Source organism: Anabrus simplex, chromosome 8 (genome assembly GCF_040414725.1).
Source record: "Anabrus simplex isolate iqAnaSimp1 chromosome 8, ASM4041472v1, whole genome shotgun sequence".
NCBI lineage: Eukaryota > Metazoa > Arthropoda > Insecta > Orthoptera > Tettigoniidae > Anabrus > Anabrus simplex.
This window is the reverse complement of record NC_090272.1, coordinates 157489168-157511448: the sequence shown is the minus strand read 5'-3', so window position 1 is coordinate 157511448 and position 22281 is coordinate 157489168. Positions and strand designations below refer to the sequence as shown.

Here is a 22281-nt window from a genome sequence, read left to right as displayed (position 1 = left end):
ACTTGGCAATTTTAGTTATGATTTTTATCGATGGTCGGGACGCGTAATGTCTCGCAAAAATAATCCGTGCACAGAAATTCTCTTACATTAATGGTGGCTAGTGATCGAAGTCGTGGGTATCACTTGGTAGAAATACATTTCATATGTCAGCGCAAGTTCATCTAATTCATGAGATTATTATGGAAGATTCTAGTAAAATCCATAAGCACTACCATCATGTGGGCTACAGGTTGAATTCACCGCAAGCGTGAGCCTTACTCGCATTATTTTTACTTCCTACCTGTAAAATACACTCACAAACACGTGCTCCACTAATTATAATCTATCTTGCGCTCCAAATACACAAGAATAAATCAATATCACCACTAATTCATCATTTACTTAATTATGCAACAAATATCCCTCAGGATAGGCCATATTCCAGACCCTTCATGAACAGAGCACGTTCTATCTCACATTTAGGAATTCTACAGTAGTTTTATGGCTCACGAGCGTTTACTTCTGTTTTACCCGATCTTTAATCAATATTATTATTATTTAAGTGATTATTACATCTACTGATTCTCCTGGAATGTCGTAAAATTAGATGACTTCATCATAAAAGACAACAACAAGTGATTTTAAAAGACACTAGGTTCGACCCTATTCACTCAAAATGTACACGCGAATTTTCCGTTCGGTAACTTTCAATATTACAAACAAAATAGATTTATCGTGTGGTCAGTGATTATTAAACTTAAGCTCCTTAAGCATGGGAAGTCAGTCAAAGACAACCTACATGTCTACTCTAATAGATTTCAAAATCTCATTCACACGTACCTAGTCTACCATGACACCTTAAGAAGTAGGAAAATGAAACATTTCTAACTACAGCAAACTGATAGATCTACGACTTAAGAAGAAAGACCTCTAGTTGTACAAAAGATAGGACAGATAAATTAAATTAAAAAGGTACTCAAGTTTTTGTAGAGTTCGATTCCCGTCGACAGTCAGTTATTTCAGCATACTCCGGCCAGTCTTCTTCCAATTACCAGAGACGCCTTACATTTTTACAGCTCCATGGAGGCTCTGCGATGGATGTCCCTCGATGAAATGATGTTGGTAGTTGCGGAATTCTTCATCTTGAGATCTTCAGTTTCAAGACGTCTTCGTTGATCGCTGGTCACAAGCTGTAACTGAGATGACAAAATTAAGTATTTTGTACAAGCACACGCAGAATACAAACAGCTCGTCTACACTGTCACACTTAACTTGGCTCCTAGGTGTTTTTATTCCACAGAATTCACTAATTATCAGACTAAATTCTGGTAAAACGGGCGTCGACTTGTCTTGAAATTTCTCCTTCCACGTGGTCCGGTGATGTGATGTCTCGCGCAGCGAACAAGCATTAAGAAGAGCGTAAAGCGAAGAGCATTAAGCATTAAGAGAGCGATCCACTCGAAGCAAGGCCTTTTATAATTAGCCCAAGGAAGGCGTGTTCTTCAGCGAGTACGGTAATTGGCTGATGATCACCTTTAATTTGCGCAGACTATTCCAGAAACAGGCTGAGTCGCGCGTGCGAAGGTAGTCACGTGGTTAGCTATAACCTTGACACAGTCCTGCCGGTGACGTATCGCACCCCTCTGAACGACAAAAAAACTCGTTCACGGCTCGCCACAAGTTCCCAAGTGATGTGTTGTAGCTTCAAGCAGACAATAAAATCTTTGCTTTCCACTTGTTAAAATGTTCGTAAAATCGCCAATTTTCACGGGGACATCTCTCCCTTGGTTGGAGCATAATTTCATTTGTAGATGAAATTATTACATAACAGTGTCCATTACTATTGTTCCGGAAAATTGGTTGTTGAATCACCTGGTAGTAATTTAGTTGAGCTCGCGATAGGTGTGAGACTCGGAGTTCCTCGTTCCGCTCCTGGCATCCAGTAGCCTAGTCTCTCCATACAGGGTGTTCCTCAAGTTTTATTTCCATCTTCAGTAACTTATTTTTCCCTTTTAACAGACGGTTACACGGTGTCAGCTAGTGGTGTAGGTGTTCGGTAGAGTCTTAAATTAGCGGCATTGTGGACAGCTTCGTAAGATTTATCCAAACTTTGTATTTTATAGGAGTTGTTGCCAAAGACTTTAATGATCTTGTAGGGTCCCACAAATAAGGGTGCAAATTTAGCATAAAATTTGCTTGTAGGCTCGGACACAGCTGGTCTCCTCAATAATACGTATTCGTTTAATCGGAGAGGTCGGTGAAATCTCCTCCCTTGAACTCTTCGGTTTCGTCTCTCAGCGTGGCGTCTCAGTGATTCCGTTGCCTTCTCAATGTTTTCCTGGGGAGTAGGTCTTATGGTTCCAGGACACTGAATGATGTGATCCCAAGATCTCACAGGGTAATTATTAAAATGAAGCACTGATGGAATTTGGGAGGTAGCTTCATGAATAGTGCCATTAGAACATTCCATAATAATCGGAAGTACATCTACCCATTTCCAATGAGCATTCCCGCAGAATATTCTACAGAACTTGGCCAGCTCTTGCATTACACGTTCCGCTGGATTACTAGACGGATGTCTCACGGAATTAAGTACATGTTTGATGCCCAGTTGGGTCATGGCTTGTTTAAATTCGGCCGAGGTGAATTGTGGTCCGTGGTCTGTTAGAATAGCCTGAGGCTTTCCCATGTGAGGAATTATATTCCGGGTGATTCTCCACAGAACGGCTTTAGTGGTGGCCTTCTGGATTGGATATAACGTCACGTACTTGGAAAACACATCGATGGTCACAACCACATGACGGTTCCCTCGCTTAGAAGTTGGAATCTGACCGAACAAGTCCATTGCGTATAATTCTTTCGGAGCAGATGGCAGAATAGGAATGGGACTTTGTTGTAATAAATGAGAGCTTGGTTTGACTCTCTGACAAGTGTCACATGTCCTGACGACATCATTTACAAAGGTTCTCAATCCTTCCCATGTGAATGATTCTAATATCGTGGCAACAGTCTTATCTACTCCACCATGACCTGTAATTCTATGGACGTGCCAAGTAAGAAGTTCCCGTAGCTTCGGCGGTATAACAGCTCGTAGTTTCGTCCTAGCAGAGTCAATGAACTTATACAGGGTTCCATTGATATAACGGAAATTTCTAGCTTGTCTCTTTATTTTCCGAAATCCTGGCTCATTTGGGGTAAGTTTGTCTTCGAGACAGTCAATGATAGGCCGTAAATTAGGGTCCCGCTTCTGTGCCTGTCGAAGGTAACCAAGTTTGCGTAGGAACTCGTGGTCTTCCTGAATTAACGTTATCTGATGTATCTCTGCGACTTCAGAATTAGGGTTTCGACTCAGGCAGTCGGCTAACAGGTTGTTCTTCCCGGAGCAATGTTCTAACTGGAGGTTAAATTGTTGTACAAAGAGTGTCCATCTGAAAACTCGTTCGGAAGCCATAGTTGTTTTTAACATGAAAGTTAATGCACGATGGTCAGTCCTGACAATGATGGGAAATCCGTAAATTAATTTCTGCCAGTATTTGAGAGCGTAGACTATGGATAACATTTCCAGTTCAGTTACGGAGTAATGTTTCTCGTGCTTCCTTATCTTCCTGCTGACGAAAGCCAAGTATGTCCTGTTTTCAGGGTTCTCCTTGTCTTCTTGGAAAAGAACGGCTCCTATGCCAATGTTTGAGGCATCAGTTTGTAGAATAAAGGGCCTAGTAAAGTCAGGGTATCCCAGCTTAACGTTGTTTACGAGCATTTCTTTCGTCTTAGCGAAGGCTTTGTCACATTCGGCGCTCCACTTCCATCTATTGCCTTTCTTTAGGAGATCCTGCAATGGAGCAACTGTCTGAGTGTAGTTAGGACAGTGGTTCGAAAAGAACTGGGCCATTCCCAAGAATTGCCGGACCTGTTTCACTCTCACAGGCTTAGGAAAATTACTAATGGCTTCGATCTTGACTGGGTTGGGTTTCACGCCATCGCCGTCTATGATGTGTCCCAGAAATAAAATTTCGGACTTGCAAAAGTGAGACTTCTTCAGGTTCACGTGGAAGCCAGCGTCGGATAAATTCTTAAGGAGTTTCTCCAATTTAACGAGGTGTTCCTCTAACGTTTCACTCGCTAGGAGGAGATCATCAACATACCTCGTTGTGAAGGCTTTAACCTCGTCGGTTAGGCATCTTTCGAGTGCTCGGATAAGCGCGCAGCCAGCGTTACGGATTCCGAAGGGTAGCCTGCAGAAAACATAGGTTTGCTGGTCGTATATGAAGCCTGTCAATAGCCTAGATTTTTCTTCAAGCAGAATATGGAAGTAGGATGACGTAAAATCAACAGAAGAGAAGTATCTCATACCCCTGAATTTTCTAATGACGTCTTTGATCGTCGGAGGCTGATCATTCTCCGGAATTAGCTTTTCGTTCACGGATCGAGCGTCTAAACACACGCGCAGCGATCCGTCTGGCTTAGACACGACTACTAAAGGGTTAATGAATGGACTGCTAGCTTTCATGACAATTCCATCCCTCTCCATTTCTTCAATAATCTTGCCGACTCTGGAGTAAAATTTTTCCGGTATCGGATACGGCTTCTTCTTGAAGGGTAGCCAGTCTGTCACAAGAAGTGAGTATTGAAAGTTGGGAATAAGACCTGGTTTGGAATCGAACAAGTTCTTATATTTCAGTAGCAAATTCTGTAGTTGAATCTGTTCTTTTTCCGTACCCATGGCTTGCCTTGATTTCTCAAAAATGAGATCGAAGGGGTGTATGTCGTTATCGCCTTCTTCTAACACTTTATCCATGGCCATTAAAATTTCCTCAGAGGCCTCATGGTCTTCGGTTTCCCTCGGAGATAAGGCGTCTGTTTCCCCGCAATAAGCAGATGGATCGTTTACATCGGAAGGGTTTAGCATGGCAGTCTCGGAAAAATCCGCCTTCCTAAATTGAATGGAGTTTGACTGCATGTCAATCATGGCTTGGTAAGACATTAGGAAGTCTGCACCCAAAATAATATTAAATTTAATGTTGGACATGGCTAAGAATACTTGAGGAAATATCGTCCGTCCAATCTCGACATCCAACAATGTTTGTTGTTTACACATGACAGACTTGTCCGGTATTATGCCCTTAATTTTTACGTGAGATACCGGTATGACAGGTATATCATTTCGGTCCCTCAGGTCTCTCAAAAATGCCTTCGAAATGACGCTAATCGTCGATCCAGTATCTATGAGACATTTTACGTGAACATTGCAGATTCGTGCTGAAATGATGGGTAATGTCGATGGTATTTCGCTGTTACGCTGACCAACTTCATCTAACAAGTCTTCGGGCTTGGTAGTCCATGAGTCGACCTGTACCACAATCCATTCTTGAAGTTTCGTGATCTTGCCTTCAGGATTCAGGCTATCTCCTCTTACTGGAGATGGAGTTTTTTTTTGTCAGCACCTTGGCTGTGCTCCTGACTCGAGTTGTTATGTTGGCTTCCCCGAGCCTTGGCCTCTTGGTATTGAAGGCTTTCCGCTCCCACGATATCAGGGTTGGTATCCTGGGTTTGGATTGCTCTTCGCCATCTTTCGTTTTCCTGCGTCGAGTTTTGAAGGTCTTTTAGATATTTTTCCTTCTCTTCTTCTCGCCAGTCTCTCCTTCCTCTTGAGTGGCGGAAGTCCTGGTTTCGGTTCCAGCTCCTTCGGTAATCTGAGTATGGACGCTTCCTCTCGTTACGTCTGGAATATTCCCAGTTTCTAATGGGTCTATTTCTGCGTACGGGCGATCGATCACGAGGTGAATCTTGCCCTCCAGGGTTACGTTTCCACGTTCTCCCTTGGTTGACTGATTTCGATTCTTCCTCCTTATTCGTTGTTACCTGATGGATCTGAGGTTCCGAGTTTCGTCCCTGACGAACTGGTTCCTTGGAAGTCATGTCTAATTGTCTTAACAACGCCTCAGCCTGAATTGCAGATTGCGTATTTGAGGCTATCATGATCCTCTGCACATCCGGTGGTAACTGTCGGGTGATCAACTTAACCAACTCAGGTTCTGATGGCGGTGAGTCTAGTTCCCTTAATTTTCTTAATTGGCTGGACAGGAAGTCCGCATATCTCGTGGGCGTAGATGATGCATATTTCCTGGCGTATAACTCCGTCCTAAGGTTGTATTGGACGTCGCTATTCCAGTACTTCTCCAGGAATGCTTTCTTGAAACTTTCGAAATCGTCAAACGAAAATCGAAATGCGACAAACCAGGTATGAACTGAGTCTTCCAGGAATTTTTCGGTGACCCTTAGCTGCCTTTCTGGTGGAATTTTCGCATCGCGAAAGTAATCCTGCAGTTCCCGAATAAAGCCTTTCGGAGTCACGTTTCCTCTAACGTTATTGAATTTCTTGGGTTGGTCTTCGTGAAGACGAATTATATTTACTATTTGCGTCTGGCCGGTTGTATTCATTTGAGACGCATTTACTGTCGGCTCTGAAGAAATGTCGATTGTATTCGCAGCACCTTTCCCTGCAGTTGCAAGTGGAGTTGACGTCTGACACGTGCCGGTTACACGTTGCTCCAGTAATGCCTGCTTCTCTAGCAATGAGTTGGTGACCTTGCTAGTGTTCTCGTTCTGGATTTTCAGGAGATGCATTTCATGTACAAGCTCCTTAATTCCATCCGTGTACTCCTTTCGAATCCCTTCGGTTTCAGTTTTTGACTCAGTCGTGACCTTATGTATGGCATTCATCAGGGTGGTTTTGATGGTTTTTATTTCGCCCCAACTATCCTCAAGCGACTCGTGGATATAATCCATCCGTTCCGAGGTATCGACTTGGGATGTCTCGATTTTGTCGAGAATGCCCTTTTCGACTTGTTGTAGTTTCTCGTTTAATCCAATGAATTTCTTCGCCCAAGCCGTTTTCGTAACCTTAAGGTCCTCTGAATTTGTGTCAATCTTTTCCTCAATATTCAGGAATGATTGTTCAACTTCGCCCTTGTATTTGTCGATTCCAGTTAATATGTCCTGCTGAACGTTCGCCAGTCGTTCACTGAATTCATTGGACATGCCCGCCATGGACTTGGCAATGTTTTCGTTTACCTCCTTTTTCATAGTAGCGAAATCATTTTTGACTATTACGAGCTCGCTCTGCACTGAGGCTAACTTGCCGTTAAAAAGTTTAATGTCCGAACATATTTTTCCTAAACCTTCTTCAGTTTGGTTTTTAATGTCCGTCAACTTTTCTTCAATAGCTTCCCCGAGAGATTTTTCGAGGTTTATTTGTGCGTCACTGAGATCACTAAGTCCCTTTTCTAAGTGTACCTGAGTGTCACTAAATTTTCTCTCTAAGTTCGCCTGACTATTATTGAGTTCAAAGAGTCCTTTCTCTAAGTTTTTCTCTAAGTTAGTTTGACTATTATTGAGTTCAAAGAGTCCTTTCTCTAAGTTAGCTTGATTTTCATTAAGTTTTTGTTCTAAGTTAGCATTGATCCTCTCCTCCATTGCCAACAACATCTGCCTTAAGTCCTCCATAGTTACAATTATTCATTAAATGGCTATTCTGGTATTGGAAGGATTCTAACCGGACTACTGAAATATTGGGAATCGAACTCTATCAAATTTGTGAAGGCACCGATTTGTCGATATCATGAAAGTTCCAAATTTTCACCAATATTGGTCGCAATTATGAGTCTAACTTTAATTAATTATCATCGCAGCAAATTCAAATTTCTAATTACCAGCAAGAATTTGTTTTTAACAATATTCATACAAGTTACATTTAACATGTGCTCATGTTAGCCACAAGAATTTGGGCGAATAAATGTGTCAGAGTCAGCCTAATTTAATTGGTCATCTGATCTTGTCAATGTCATAAACACTGGACAGCACAAGATCATTTTCGAGCTTGGATAAGCCAATCTCGAGCCCCACGCTTGGATTAAGCCATCTTAAATGCCCCCATTTTTCCCGAGCTAAGCCCAGCCATCGAGCGATGAGTCCCAAGGTGGACCGTTCGATCGTTGGCTATCACTTTCTAGAGGCATTTAAGGGTTGTAAGGATTGATGACCAAGCAGGATAAAAAGAAATATTAAAACAACACTCTGACATTTATTCACATAAGCAATTAACAACAAAATATTCTTGCTAATATTTCCTTTTTACATAACAGAGCTTTCATAATATCGGGTTTCTTCCTCGATCTAGAGTGACTTGTGTTCATATCTCCAGCTCTACTGTGCTGTAAATGAAACCAAAGAAGTAATTAGGCCACTTGCCTCCTTAAACCAAACATTTAACTGAAAGAACTAAATAAACATGTGTTCAAAGTTTCACCAATTTAAAGTTGCCTCAACACGTGGTCTCTACGATGTACACAACTGAATTAGTCATTTACACTATTTAATAATGGTTAATGACACTAACATGAACTTCAGTAGCAAAGAAAAACTGTTTCCAAAATACTTAAATTAATTAATTATTATCTCGATTATTATTATTATTATTATTATTATTATTATTTTGTCATACAGTTAACCTGTTTCATTGTAACACGATCGTGTTCTTACTAGTTCTCCACCGCATCATTTATCTAATGTTCATCATTAATATTTCAGAGTAATGATTTTTGATCAATTATTAATGACTTATTTTCACAATGTTTCAAAACAATCATGCGGCTGACAAAATTCCACCTTTAATCTTTGCATTTCATTACTATTTAAATTAATCTTAAAGTATTTCAGATTCTTAGAAATTTACATTACCAACGTGTGAGCTAGTTAAATAAATTTTGTTACAAATCGAGTGCCTTTACAAAGTAACGAGATGATCTTTCCTTTTAAATCTCGCAAATAAAAAATTAAATTCCTTCCTAGTCTTCCTTGACTTAATTTAATTAAACTTTCCCTTAAGGGCATGAAATTATTTCTTAAGGCAACACACAACGATGAATGTGATCCGCGTCACGGCGAGTGCGCGACCAGATCAAAATTAAATGAAATAAGCATGGCACAAGAGAAATATACACATTTACACACACATTCACACTAGGGAAACACGTTTTATGTACACTATTTACAACGAATCCTGACTTGGCAATTTTAGTTATGATTTTTATCGATGGTCGGGACGCGTAATGTCTCGCAAAAATAATCCGTGCACAGAAATTCTCTTACATTAATGGTGGCTAGTGATCGAAGTCGTGGGTATCACTTGGTAGAAATACATTTCATATGTCAGCGCAAGTTCATCTAATTCATGAGATTATTATGGAAGATTCTAGTAAAATCCATAAGCACTACCATCATGTGGGCTACAGGTTGAATTCACCGCAAGCGTGAGCCTTACTCGCATTATTTTTACTTCCTACCTGTAAAATACACTCACAAACACGTGCTCCACTAATTATAATCTATCTTGCGCTCCAAATACACAAGAATAAATCAATATCACCACTAATTCATCATTTACTTAATTATGCAACAAATATCCCTCAGGATAGGCCATATTCCAGACCCTTCATGAACAGAGCACGTTCTATCTCACATTTAGGAATTCTACAGTAGTTTTATGGCTCACGAGCGTTTACTTCTGTTTTACCCGATCTTTAATCAATATTATTATTATTTAAGTGATTATTACATCTACTGATTCTCCTGGAATGTCGTAAAATTAGATGACTTCATCATAAAAGACAACAACAAGTGATTTTAAAAGACACTAGGTTCGACCCTATTCACTCAAAATGTACACGCGAATTTTCCGTTCGGTAACTTTCAATATTACAAACAAAATAGATTTATCGTGTGGTCAGTGATTATTAAACTTAAGCTCCTTAAGCATGGGAAGTCAGTCAAAGACAACCTACATGTCTACTCTAATAGATTTCAAAATCTCATTCACACGTACCTAGTCTACCATGACACCTTAAGAAGTAGGAAAATGAAACATTTCTAACTACAGCAAACTGATAGATCTACGACTTAAGAAGAAAGACCTCTAGTTGTACAAAAGATAGGACAGATAAATTAAATTAAAAAGGTACTCAAGTTTTTGTAGAGTTCGATTCCCGTCGACAGTCAGTTATTTCAGCATACTCCGGCCAGTCTTCTTCCAATTACCAGAGACGCCTTACATTTTTACAGCTCCATGGAGGCTCTGCGATGGATGTCCCTCGATGAAATGATGTTGGTAGTTGCGGAATTCTTCATCTTGAGATCTTCAGTTTCAAGACGTCTTCGTTGATCGCTGGTCACAAGCTGTAACTGAGATGACAAAATTAAGTATTTTGTACAAGCACACGCAGAATACAAACAGCTCGTCTACACTGTCACACTTAACTTGGCTCCTAGGTGTTTTTATTCCACAGAATTCACTAATTATCAGACTAAATTCTGGTAAAACGGGCGTCGACTTGTCTTGAAATTTCTCCTTCCACGTGGTCCGGTGATGTGATGTCTCGCGCAGCGAACAAGCATTAAGAAGAGCGTAAAGCGAAGAGCATTAAGCATTAAGAGAGCGATCCACTCGAAGCAAGGCCTTTTATAATTAGCCCAAGGAAGGCGTGTTCTTCAGCGAGTACGGTAATTGGCTGATGATCACCTTTAATTTGCGCAGACTATTCCAGAAACAGGCTGAGTCGCGCGTGCGAAGGTAGTCACGTGGTTAGCTATAACCTTGACACAGTCCTGCCGGTGACGTATCGCACCCCTCTGAACGACAAAAAAACTCGTTCACGGCTCGCCACAAGTTCCCAAGTGATGTGTTGTAGCTTCAAGCAGACAATAAAATCTTTGCTTTCCACTTGTTAAAATGTTCGTAAAATCGCCAATTTTCACGGGGACAGTATGTTTGGATCGATTGTAATTCTGAAAGTGTGAAATGGTATCGTACCAACCGCCATCTCTCATGGCATGCAATTTCCTGAATTTCAATGCATTACATGTATAATACTAACATACTTGTCCTTTATTTTACTGCGGAAAAAGAAATTACTTTACTATGAAAGAACACAATGTGTTAATCTTAGACGTCTGCCGAAATCTGAAATTTCATACTGACAAGGAAAGTCTCGCGAACATTCATATATGGGTTACCCACGTTATCAGATACCAAGATATGAGCACATTTCGACATAAGGAGCAAGAGAGAGAGATAATTTATGAAGCATTACAATTATTTAAAACAGTGACGTTGTTCCGAGGCTTGTTCTACTGTTGTTGAAAGGTCTCCCTCTTTTTACCTCTTCTGCTGACTTGCTAAGTCGTAGATAGTCGAGAGTTTTCAATCAATCAATCAATCAATCAATCAATCAATCAATCAATCAATCAATCAATCAATCAATCAATCAATCAATCAATCAATCAATCAATCAATCAATCAATCAATCAATCAATCCTGATCTGCATTTAGGGCAGTCGCTCAGGTGGCAGATTCCATATCTGTTGTTTTCCTAGCCTTTTCTTAAATGATTTCAAAGAAATTGGAAATTTATTGAACATCTCCCTTGGTAAGTTATTCCAATTCCTAACTTCCCTTCCTATAAACGAATATTTGCCCCTATTTGTCCTCTTGAATTCGAACTTTATCTTCATATTGTGATCTTTCCTACTTTCAAAGACACCACTCAAACTTATTCGTCTACTAATGTCATTCCACGCCATCTCTCTCCTGACAGCTCGGAACATACCACTTAGTCGAGCAGCTCGTCTTCTTTCTCCCAGTTCTTCCCGGCCCAAACTTTGCAACATTTTTGTAACGTTACTCTTTTGTCGGAAATAACGCAGAACTAATCGAGCTGCTTTTCTTTGAATTTTTTTCATGTAATCCTGGTGAGGGTCTCATGCACTGGAACCATACTCTAGTTGGAGTCTTACCAGAGACTTATATGCCCTCTCCTTTACATCCTTACTACAACCCCTAAACACCCTCATAACCATGTGCAGAGACTTATTTATTACCCTGTATGGAATAACATCATCTTCAAAAAGCCTTATCTTTGATTCCACTTCTTTACTCATATTATTTTTATATATATGTATATATAAGAAAACATAAAGGTCCCATAATACTTCCTTGAGGAGTTCCCCTCTTAATTATTACAGGGTCAGATAAAGCTTCGCCTACTCTTATTCTCTCAGACCTATTTTCTAGAAATATAGCAAACCATTCAGTCACTCTTTTGTCTAGTCCAGTTGTACTCATTTTTGCCAGTAGTCTCCCATGATCCACCCCATCAAATGCTTTAAACAGGTCAATCGCGATACAGTCCATTTGACCTCCTGAATCCAAGATATCTGCTATATCTTGATGGAAACCTACAAGTTAAGCTTCAGTGGAATAACCTTTCCTAAACCCGAACTGCCTTCTATCCAACCAGTTATCCATTTCGTAAACATTCTAACACAATCAGAAAGAATGCTTTCCCAAAGCTTACATGCAAGGCATGTCAAACTTACTGGCCTGTGATTTTCAGCTTTATGCCTATCATCCTTTCCTTTATACATGCCCAATGCCTTCATGGTGTTGCTCCATTTTCTTAAGTGTAATTCTGAATCAGCCTCAGCGCTACCCTTTCCCAGTCTGTACTCTTCAGAAATGAGCCTTACACCTAGAATTTCATGTTTGTCATCTTTAACTTTTTCGTAGCTTTCAAATTATTCTTTCACCATTCTCCCACCATTCCTATCCTGTCTCTACGATACACGCTTCAGTTCCGTGAGAACATTTCTGCATCCGTTATATAATTTCTCAGCCATGATTCAACTCCTATTACAATATCTGGTAAGTATATGTCTATTAAATTACTTAATTCTATTCCTTTCTTTACAATACTTCTACAGTTCAACACTAACATATTTATGTTATCCCTACATGACTTACAGATCCCTGTAACCTTATCACCGCTCCCTAGACCACCACGTTTCCTCCAATGTACCCCCCTATTACCCTTCCAAACACATTTCCTAACTTACATTTACCATTGCGGTTTAAGTGAAGGCCATCTGAGCGCAGATCCTTATCTCCTACCCACCCAAGTACTTGTCAGCTTGCATTCAGGAGATGTGGGTTCGAACTCCACTGACGGCAGGCAAATATATGTATATACAAGGATTGCGGCAAAGGTCATGGAAACTATTTTTTTCTTGTAGATATGTGAACGGATCACAAACGTATATGTGTCGTGTGGAAATTCTGCAGGCATAGTGTGTATGCAGAACAACAGATGACTCTGTGATAGCTGGTAGTAGTGCAGCGAGGGCTGTGAAATCAGTCAGTTGGTGAGTGTCGTGCGAGATGGAAGTAACCCGTGTCGAGCAGCGCGCTTACATCAAACTAGCCGTTCTCCGAGGGAGAAATACGATGGAATGTCACAGTGAATTAGTGGAAGCCCTTGGGAATAATGCCCTACCATACCGTACAGTAGCTCGGTGGGTAGGAAAGTTTCAGCAAGGACGTGTGTCAACCAGTGATGAGCAACGTTCGGGATGATCTGTCAGTGTGCGGACCGACGTGGCACGTGCCGTCATCGAGCAGCTCCTGGATGAAGACAGACGATGGACGCTACTGGAGTTAGAGAGGGCAAGTGACATCGAGAAACGCACCGTCCAAAGGATATTGCGTAATGAGCTGCAACTGCGCAAAATCGCATCGCGCTGGGTACCGCATGCACTGACGGAAGTTCAAAGGTGGGTGCGCTATGCAATATGCTCCGACCACCTTGCACACTGACAACAGAACGGCGATCAATTCTTGTCACGAATAATCGCCATCGATGAATTTTGGCCAGGGCATACGAACCAGAACTGAAACGCCTGTCCGCGGAGTGGTGACATGCTGATTCACCAAGGAGGCAGAAGGTGCGTCAGAATCCTTCCCCAGTCAAATTGATGGTGATCGTCGCGTATGACGTCAGGGTGTCAATTTTGCCACTTTGTTCCACGTGGCAGAACAGTGACTGCACAGTACTACAGAGATTTCCTGGTGCGCCAGGTACGACGTGGCTTTCGGGCGAAACGTCCGGATCTTGTGGACTGTGCAGTAATCCTGCAAGACAATGCAAAACCACATAAATCAGAGTGTGTAGGGCAGCTACTGTGACGTTGTGGATGGGAAGAATTGGAGCACCCACCGTACTCTCCCGACATTTCGCCCTGTGACTTTGATTTAATTCGAAAGATTAAGGACCACTATCTGATAGGCGGTTTGCAACACGAGAGGACATTGCTAATGCTGTGCGCCAACAGGTGACCCGATTCACACATGGTGCGGCAAATACTGAGGCAGATGGTGTTCAGCGCCTCCCAAATCGTTGGCAGCGTGTGGTGTCAGTAGTAGGGGCCTTCTTTGAGTGTCTTTAGGCCCAGGTTTGTCATGCCAACTTTATGTGTACTGTGTTGTCATTCTTTTGCACCGGGAAGTCCATATTGCCCTGTATACTACCCTAATAAATTAGTGTGTTACGATATTTCAGTGCTATTCATTGTCCACACATGTAGTTGACACCTTGTCCTTTCGTCTGTATATGTCACATTTTCCAACCGGACTGGTATCTTCAAGAAAAAAAAAAAGTTGCCGTGACTTTTGCCCCAACCCTCGTATATATTTTGGAGCTATGCCTTAATTAAAGGCACGGTCTCTTCCTTCCCATTCATAGCAATTTCCTACCCCATCGTCGCCAAGAAACGTATATGTGTCACTGCGACGTAAAAAGAAAAATTGTAAGGCTTGAGTACTGGGATGCCTTATACGCCTACGGCGACGTTGTGAAAGTTTCCTTCTCAGCTGTAACTGCCGTTAAGGACTTCATCTTTAGCCTCGCAAGCGGCCTTTATCAGCTGGGCCAGCTGGACCAGTGTGTTACTCCTATATCGCCCACACTTTGTCCAAGCTTGTGGCAGGCAAATCCTGGCCTCCCATACACTGGGCACAGGTCACTCTGTAAGACATATTCCTATTCATTCTGACCTATGGACTGGAAGCTTCATCGCTGTCCAGTAGGGACAACAATCGACCACAAGCAACTGAAATGAAGTTCTGCAGGTCGAGCGTAGAGAAGAGTAGATGAGGCAAATTAAGAAACGAATCAGTCCGCCTCCAACTACGGCTACATTAGGACGTGTTTCATATTGTAGAACAATCGCGACTGAAATAATTTGGTCACACCATGGGAATAAATTCAATACGAATACCGAAGGCATACATTGACAGAAAGAACATTAGAAAAAGAACGCGAGGCAGATGTAGAGTTAACTGGACGATGCAGGTAAGTAAAAAAAAGACCTGACAAGGAGGGGCAGAAAATAGGAGACGATACTGTAAGAGACGTGGTGGCAGGATGGAGTTTATGGAGGAGTTTTGTTCACTCCTACACTTGTCCTGACGAAGAGGAGAATCAATAATGACGATGAGTGATGGCGATCACGACCGAGAAGAATCAACTTGAAGAATAATAATAAGAAGAAATATGAATACATTTTAATGAATATTGAATTTTCACGACCGCATTGTAATCGAAACCGACTTTCAACCTATTAGGTCGTGTTACGTACATTTAGTACGTGTTGAAGAGATGTCTGGTTGGCCATTTTTGTTCTGTACTTAACATCTCTTCAACACGTACTAAATGTACGTAACACGACCTAATAGGTTGAAAGTCGGTTTCGATTACAATGCGGTCGTGAAAATTCAATATTCATTGACTTGGCCCTCAACGGGCAACTTAAACGCACTCTACAGTGTGATGGTAGTAATACCAAACCTGTAGTTCAGATCCTTTCCAACAGAACAAAGTTGGCCTAGGCCACCATAGCTCAATTGGTAGAGCAACCGACGCGAAATCGGGAGGTTGTGGGTTCGGATCCCACTGGTGTCTGGTTGGCCATTTTTGTTCTGTACTTAACATCTCTTCAACACGTACTAAATGTACGTAACACGACCTAATAGGTTGAAAGTCGGTTTCGATTGAATACATTTTAGTTTTTAGGTCCAAATTCAACGCCCTATGCACCAACTATGCCGTGTATATGGCAAGAAATTTAAATACCGTTCATGGAATGGAATGCTGAGTATTGAAGCACCAGGGTGGAGGGTTAAATTTCATTAAACAAACAAACAAATCTCTCACTTGATGTACACCTCTAGAAATCAAGAGCCATTTTCACGTACTACTCTTTCTTAGGATAAACCCTGTTTCATACCTTTCTTTGTCCCCCTCCGCAGCGTAACGGCGGTCAGTGCTATTAGCTCGGAGGTCCGGGCTCGATTCCCGGTACTGCCAGAAATTTAAGATTGTTAGGAGGGCTGGTATGTGGTTAAAATGGCACATGCAGCTCACCTCCATACGGGCTGTGCCTGGAAGGAGCTGCACCACCCCGGGGCGAGAACACCAATTTACTTTACTTTATACCTTTGTGTAAATCCACTGTACCACCATTTTCCTTTAATGTGTAAAACCGTAGTCAATACGAAAAGAATTAAATTGATAATGATAAGTTATATGTGTAAAGTGATAGTGTACTAGAATTTTGCTATTTGCTATTTGCTTTACGTCGCACCGACACAGATATGTCTTATGGCGACGATGGGATGGGAAAGGCCTAGGAATGGGAAGGAAGCGGCCGTGGCCTTAATTAAGGTACAGCCCCAGCATTTGCCTGGTGTGAAATGGGAAACCACGGAAAACCATCTTTAGGGCTGCCGACAGTGGGGTTCGAACCCACTATCTCCCGATTATTGGATACTGGCCGCACTTAAGCGACTGCAGCTATCGAGCTCGGTACTAGAATTTTAAATTGATATGTGTTATCATAAAAAATGATAAAGTATAGTTCAGTCTGTTACACATTTGCTGATAAGAACAGAAATGTTAATTGCGGAAAGTCCACTATCTTTTGTATCAGAATCTGGCATTGAAAGAGAAGAAGATGACAACACTTCAAACACTTCAGGTACCAAGTATAAAATTTTGCAGGCACCTACGCGCTGAAACGAGATCACTAAGAAAATAAGTGAGAAAAGGGGTTAAGCTCGTAGAGAAAAAAAATCAGTTTTGTTTGTTATAGGCTGCTTTCTTCAAATCGTTCTTTTCCTTAATGAGACAATGAAAGCATGGTTTTGTCGCTAAAATAATTATATTTACTCTGCATTTCTTTTATTTTTCTTGATAAGCTTGTGAAAACATGTTTATCCGTAATGATAGAATAGACCCTAGACTTATGCAAGCACATCATAGAAACTGGATGAAGATCTTTCCGATTTACATGCTCCATTGGTGCTCCAGTTTAACCTGGCCCCTCTTCTTTCTGCCTGGCTTTTCGCTGTTATCTTTCCTGCCTGACCTCCTGTGGTCAACTCCTGCTTATTTCTGAACCCAATGGTACCAAATGGTGTTAGGTTTGCTTTTACAGAGGAATATCCATAAAGAATGGGCTGTCGTCTTTCCAATTGAACGCCATAAGGATGAATTGCAGTGTTGTCGCAGTTCGAAGTGCTCCCCGCAGAAGCCAAAATATCCATTGCCGTGAGTGCAAGGAGACTGAAATCCTTCCTCACGTTCATGGTTTCTGTCGCATAGGGCAGCTCTTGAGAAACAACAGGCACCATAGGCTCAGAAGGGGGATAGCTGACTGTCATAGAAAAACAAAACAGTTCGAAGCGTATGAAGAAGTAAGCCGAACGTCGACTTGAAGGTTCAATTAAACGATCGGATATTGTAGTTATCGATAGGAAATCTACCTAACAAAGGGGTCATTATCGATCCAAAATTAGATTTTGATTTAAGCAAGCGAAATGAAAAGCAGTCCAAATAGGTTGATAGAGAAAAGAGGAGGGACTATGAGCCTTGCCTTCGTGAGTTGGGACAAAAGTGTATAAAATTAATGACTGAGAAGTTATTGATATGTTGTCTGGTGCGCGCGGAACAATCACAAATTTCTCCATGAATCTTTTCAGACGGTTTCGACTCCATACGAATGTTCTGCAAGATATGTCAATTGCGACTTTGAAAGATTCCCTCCACATTGCACAAAACCAACTTTATAATTTTAAAAAGTTGCCATTGAAATAAATAAAATCCATCCGGGGTAGCTGCCCGAAAATAATGAATATTGCGATTCATATTCTTAAAATTCCAATAACAATTAAATTTTAATTTCTATTGTATTAGATTCATCAGTCGGCTGAAACTTCGTGGTTTTCCTCGTATAAAGCAGCTATCTATAATGGATTTTCTCTTTCTCTCTTCAATTTCCACCTAAAGAATGACAGCAAAGAAGTTAGCAACATTTGAAAGAAGAGTCCAGGTCCTTCCAAGGTAGGTCTAGTTTCAAGTAGTAACGTAGCCAGGATCGACCGATAGTGGGAGGGAGGTTATAATTACATAATGCTGATAGAACATAATGAAGGTGCTTGTGCGTGTATGGTTCGTGCATTCACGAGTGTCATGATGAGGACACTGACACAAGTAACGTATGTTGGTATCCAGATTGCAGTATCGGTACAGTACAAAATCTTACACTATAATACAGAACAAGAACAATATGATCAAGATCAACAGTTTTACAGCGTATCGTATGTTCAAATTACAATCTAGAATCCAACTTTCGACGCTTCATATAAAACATATTCAAGAGATCTGTTGGTTTTACAATTATGTCTCGCTGAATGTTCAAAAGAGCCAACCCATTGAATCGAGTTCCACATGTTTATTGTAAGTTTATGTTTATTTTATTTTCTAGAAAATCCGTGGGGGTGTTCTAAGTCCCAGTAAACTTCCCACCCCCGTTGTTCCTCCCCCCCCCCTGGTTCAACAAATCGAAGAAATAAACGATTCGAGTGATTGAGCAGTGGAAAGTGAGAACGATCGTCATGTAAGAAAATCACGATAAGGGGTGTTCGTTTTTAGAAGGACCAGGTGAATAACATTGGTGCTGAAAATATTGCACAGGAATTCTACACTTGATTTGATGATACCTACGAACCAAGTCAGAACTTCGTTGTGACAGCCGCGGGAAGAAAACGTACCGTTAAATTTAGTTTAATAATAATAGTTATAATTATTCAAGAAGGTACAAACCTGTGATGTCGACGACTTTCAGTGTGTCCACGATCGGCTCCATGATTTCCTCCGGGATGTGAGTCAGCTTGTTGTTCTGCAAGTTGAGAGTCTCCAAGGAGTTGAGATTCTCAAATGCCATAGCTGGTAACACCTTGATACTGCAAAGAGGAACATGTTTTTGTCAATATCGTAGTATATAGCACTACACTTATCTAATTTTCTGGATATTGCTGTTGACTCTACCACACATCTTTTCTATCATGACTATACTTTTTCCTTGGATTCTCTCCTCATTCACGTGAGATTAAACCCGATATTAGGGTGTTATTTGATGTTGTGGACACCTATTCCAATTCCTGGGTCTAAGTACTTCACCATAGACCATATAATAGGAATAGTTAACTTACACTTTCAACTCATACGATACAAATACTGTACAATATATTAAAGTTATGGTCAAAAATATCCGTAGCGACTGAAATTAATGAAGAAATGAAAATAAAATATTTTATTTTACAGCTTGATCTTGTAACACGCGATCTTGCGATCTGTTAGTGTCATTGGCCTCAGAAATCAGGTGCAAAAATCTTAATTATGTGAAGTTTTGTAAAGCAGTAAATCAAAGACTCGTTAAACATACAAGAATAATCCATAAAATGTTGAACTTAAGTACCATACACTGAATATAATTATGTAAAAACATAAATAGGGTCGGAAATACGTAATTACTTGCATTCTGAGTTCAGTAATAGGAAAGAAAAAAGAAATATTCTTAACAAGATTTAATTCATCTGGCGAACACTAGCTTAATCCTTTCTGTTTCTAAACGATTGTGGTTTCAATTATCTCCAAAGCTTAATATATGTCCAATTAATAATCCGCTTTTCATCTCGAATCGAGAGTTATTCCTTTCGAGTAGGTTTACCATATTCTGAAACCCCAAAATGAGGGCATTCTCAACGGGATTGATAAACACGGTCTTAGGACTGCCGAATCCGGAATGACACATTATTAGTTCCATTTTATGTTGTCAAATAGCTATATTTACATAAGAAACAAACAAAATAAAAGTATTGCACACATCTCACATACCTACATTTTAGAGCTCATGTCTCATGGGTATATCTCACAGGACTGATTTTTTTGAACAGTTACTTCTGATCACACAAATATTCAAATTAGTTTTTGTAGTTCACATGTCTACAGTTAAATTTTACCATTGCAATGTCTTTTACAGAATCAACTATCATTCATTTCTCTGCTTTGTCCACTGTGCCTGTAATAAGGAGAACATCCTCTCAACACAAGCGTTACAGGCTGGCACTGCAAAGAAGAACTGTGCAATTTTAAGTAATTCATTAAATTGTTCTTCATTATTACACTACTCAAAATACTTGCACCATTTCTTCTGGCTTGGCTCTAAGCTAGCTAAAAAGATCGATACATGAATTGTGAATGAAAATCCACAGCCTGTTTCCATTCAGTGACCGGGTCAGAGATGGAATGAATGAAACCCCCATCTAGCGGCGAGGATAGGAATTGTGCCAGCTGCCGAAGCCTGTCGCATTCCTCTGGGGAAATGATGAATGAATGACTGATGAAATGAAATGAAATTGGAGAGTGTTGCTGGAATGAAATATGACAGGGAAAACCGGAGTACCCGTTCCGCCTCCGCTTTGTCCAGCACAAATCTCACATGGAATGGCCGGGATTTATTCCACGGAACCCAGCGGTGAGAGTAAATAATAAATAAATAAATAAATAAATAAATAAATAAATAAATAAATAAATAAATAAATAAATAAATAGCCACCGCGTAAAGTATCGATGACATTTTTAATTGCCGGCCTGAAAAGCCACCTAATTCAAAACGCCCAGATTTCTATTATAGGATTTGTAATATAGTCCTACTGTAAGTTGAATATAGCACCTCTCTTACATTCTGTCTATTATGGTAAATGGTAATTCATCTGGGTATATGTTTTTATACACCCTTCACTCATCAGCGCAAGACCATAATGCGAATGAGGCCTCTGTGGAAATGCTGACATTTTATAATCCCCAGACCAGACAGTAATAAACATGCAAAACGTGCATATGTGTTTGTGCTATAAGCTGCGACCACGAGTCCTACATTTCATTCGGGCCTAATGCATATGGTGTGGTTATGTGAACGTGTTACATGTAAATGTGTAGCAGAGTGAATAATGCTATTCGTTCGTATTGGTGGTGGGTTAGATAGTTACACTTTGTTATATATCTCGTGGGATATTTTAATATCTTCAATTTGCATGTTGTTTTATGAGACTAATTTCGTAATATAGTTTGTCAACACGTCTATAGTCATACATGCTTTGTTCACTCACGAATCGTAAAAGGCTATAGGACCCGAGGTAGACACCCCTCTTTTTCAAGAGCATCGACCCTGTCATCTTCAGGAGTCACGAGTGTATTCTGCTATTTCGTACACAGTGCCTCGTTTATTTGTCACAGACTCAGAGTTTAATCCTACTCCTCTTCTTCTTCTTCTTCTTCTTCTTCTTCTTCTCCTTCCGTATTATTAGGCAGTATTAGGGTAGAATGCAAACTTACTTATACACTACCCTGTATAACAGTTATGCTATAAGATTTGCATAGATACTAGGGGTACAGCCTGTAGATCTAGAATTTGTTACTCGTGTTACATTATGGAAGAACGGGGTGCACAATTCCTATTAAGAAACGTATTATTATTATTATTATTATTATTATTATTATTATTATTATTATTATTATTATTATTATTATTATTATTATTTCCTTATTCTTATTCTTCCTCTTTCTCTTTTACCGCATGCGTGTCTCTATGGGGATTGGTAATGTTGTGTGTTGTGTGAGTGAGTAAAGTTGTACAGTGATATAAACATGAACACCCAGTCCCTGAGTCAAAAGAATTAACCAGAAATGGCTAAAATCACCGATTCGGCAAGGAATCTAAGCCGGGACCCTCTGAAAGGAAGGCCGCGGTATTGACTATTAAACCAAAGAGGCTGACAGTATGTTTAGTTTTTATTTATTTAATTGGGTCAAAGTCGAGCAACATTTTTAAAGAAAAATAAATACGTAAGAAACTGCTATTGTAAACATTTTGAACACATACCCTGAAGGTAAATAGACATTAAATAAGTTCACCGGACAAAAAATTAATCACCCTAGTGCGCATGCACAGATGGATCGTTAAGCCTGTACAGATGGCGCAGCGAACGAGCCCCGTGCTCAACTGCAGGCGCACTGC

General features: G+C 40.5%; 1 protein-coding gene across 2 annotated transcripts in view; it reads right to left on the bottom strand.

Moving 5' to 3' along the window:
* Positions 1 to 22281, bottom strand: part of LOC136879232 (leucine-rich repeat-containing protein 15) — a 600790-nt gene that overhangs the window by 4583 nt on the left and 573926 nt on the right. For both annotated transcript variants that reach the window (XM_068228996.1, XM_067153040.2), the window contains exon 7: positions 19026 to 19165. In XM_068228996.1, coding sequence (XP_068085097.1) covers positions 19026 to 19165 — 140 coding nt within the window. The remainder of the gene's footprint in view (positions 1 to 19025; positions 19166 to 22281) is intronic.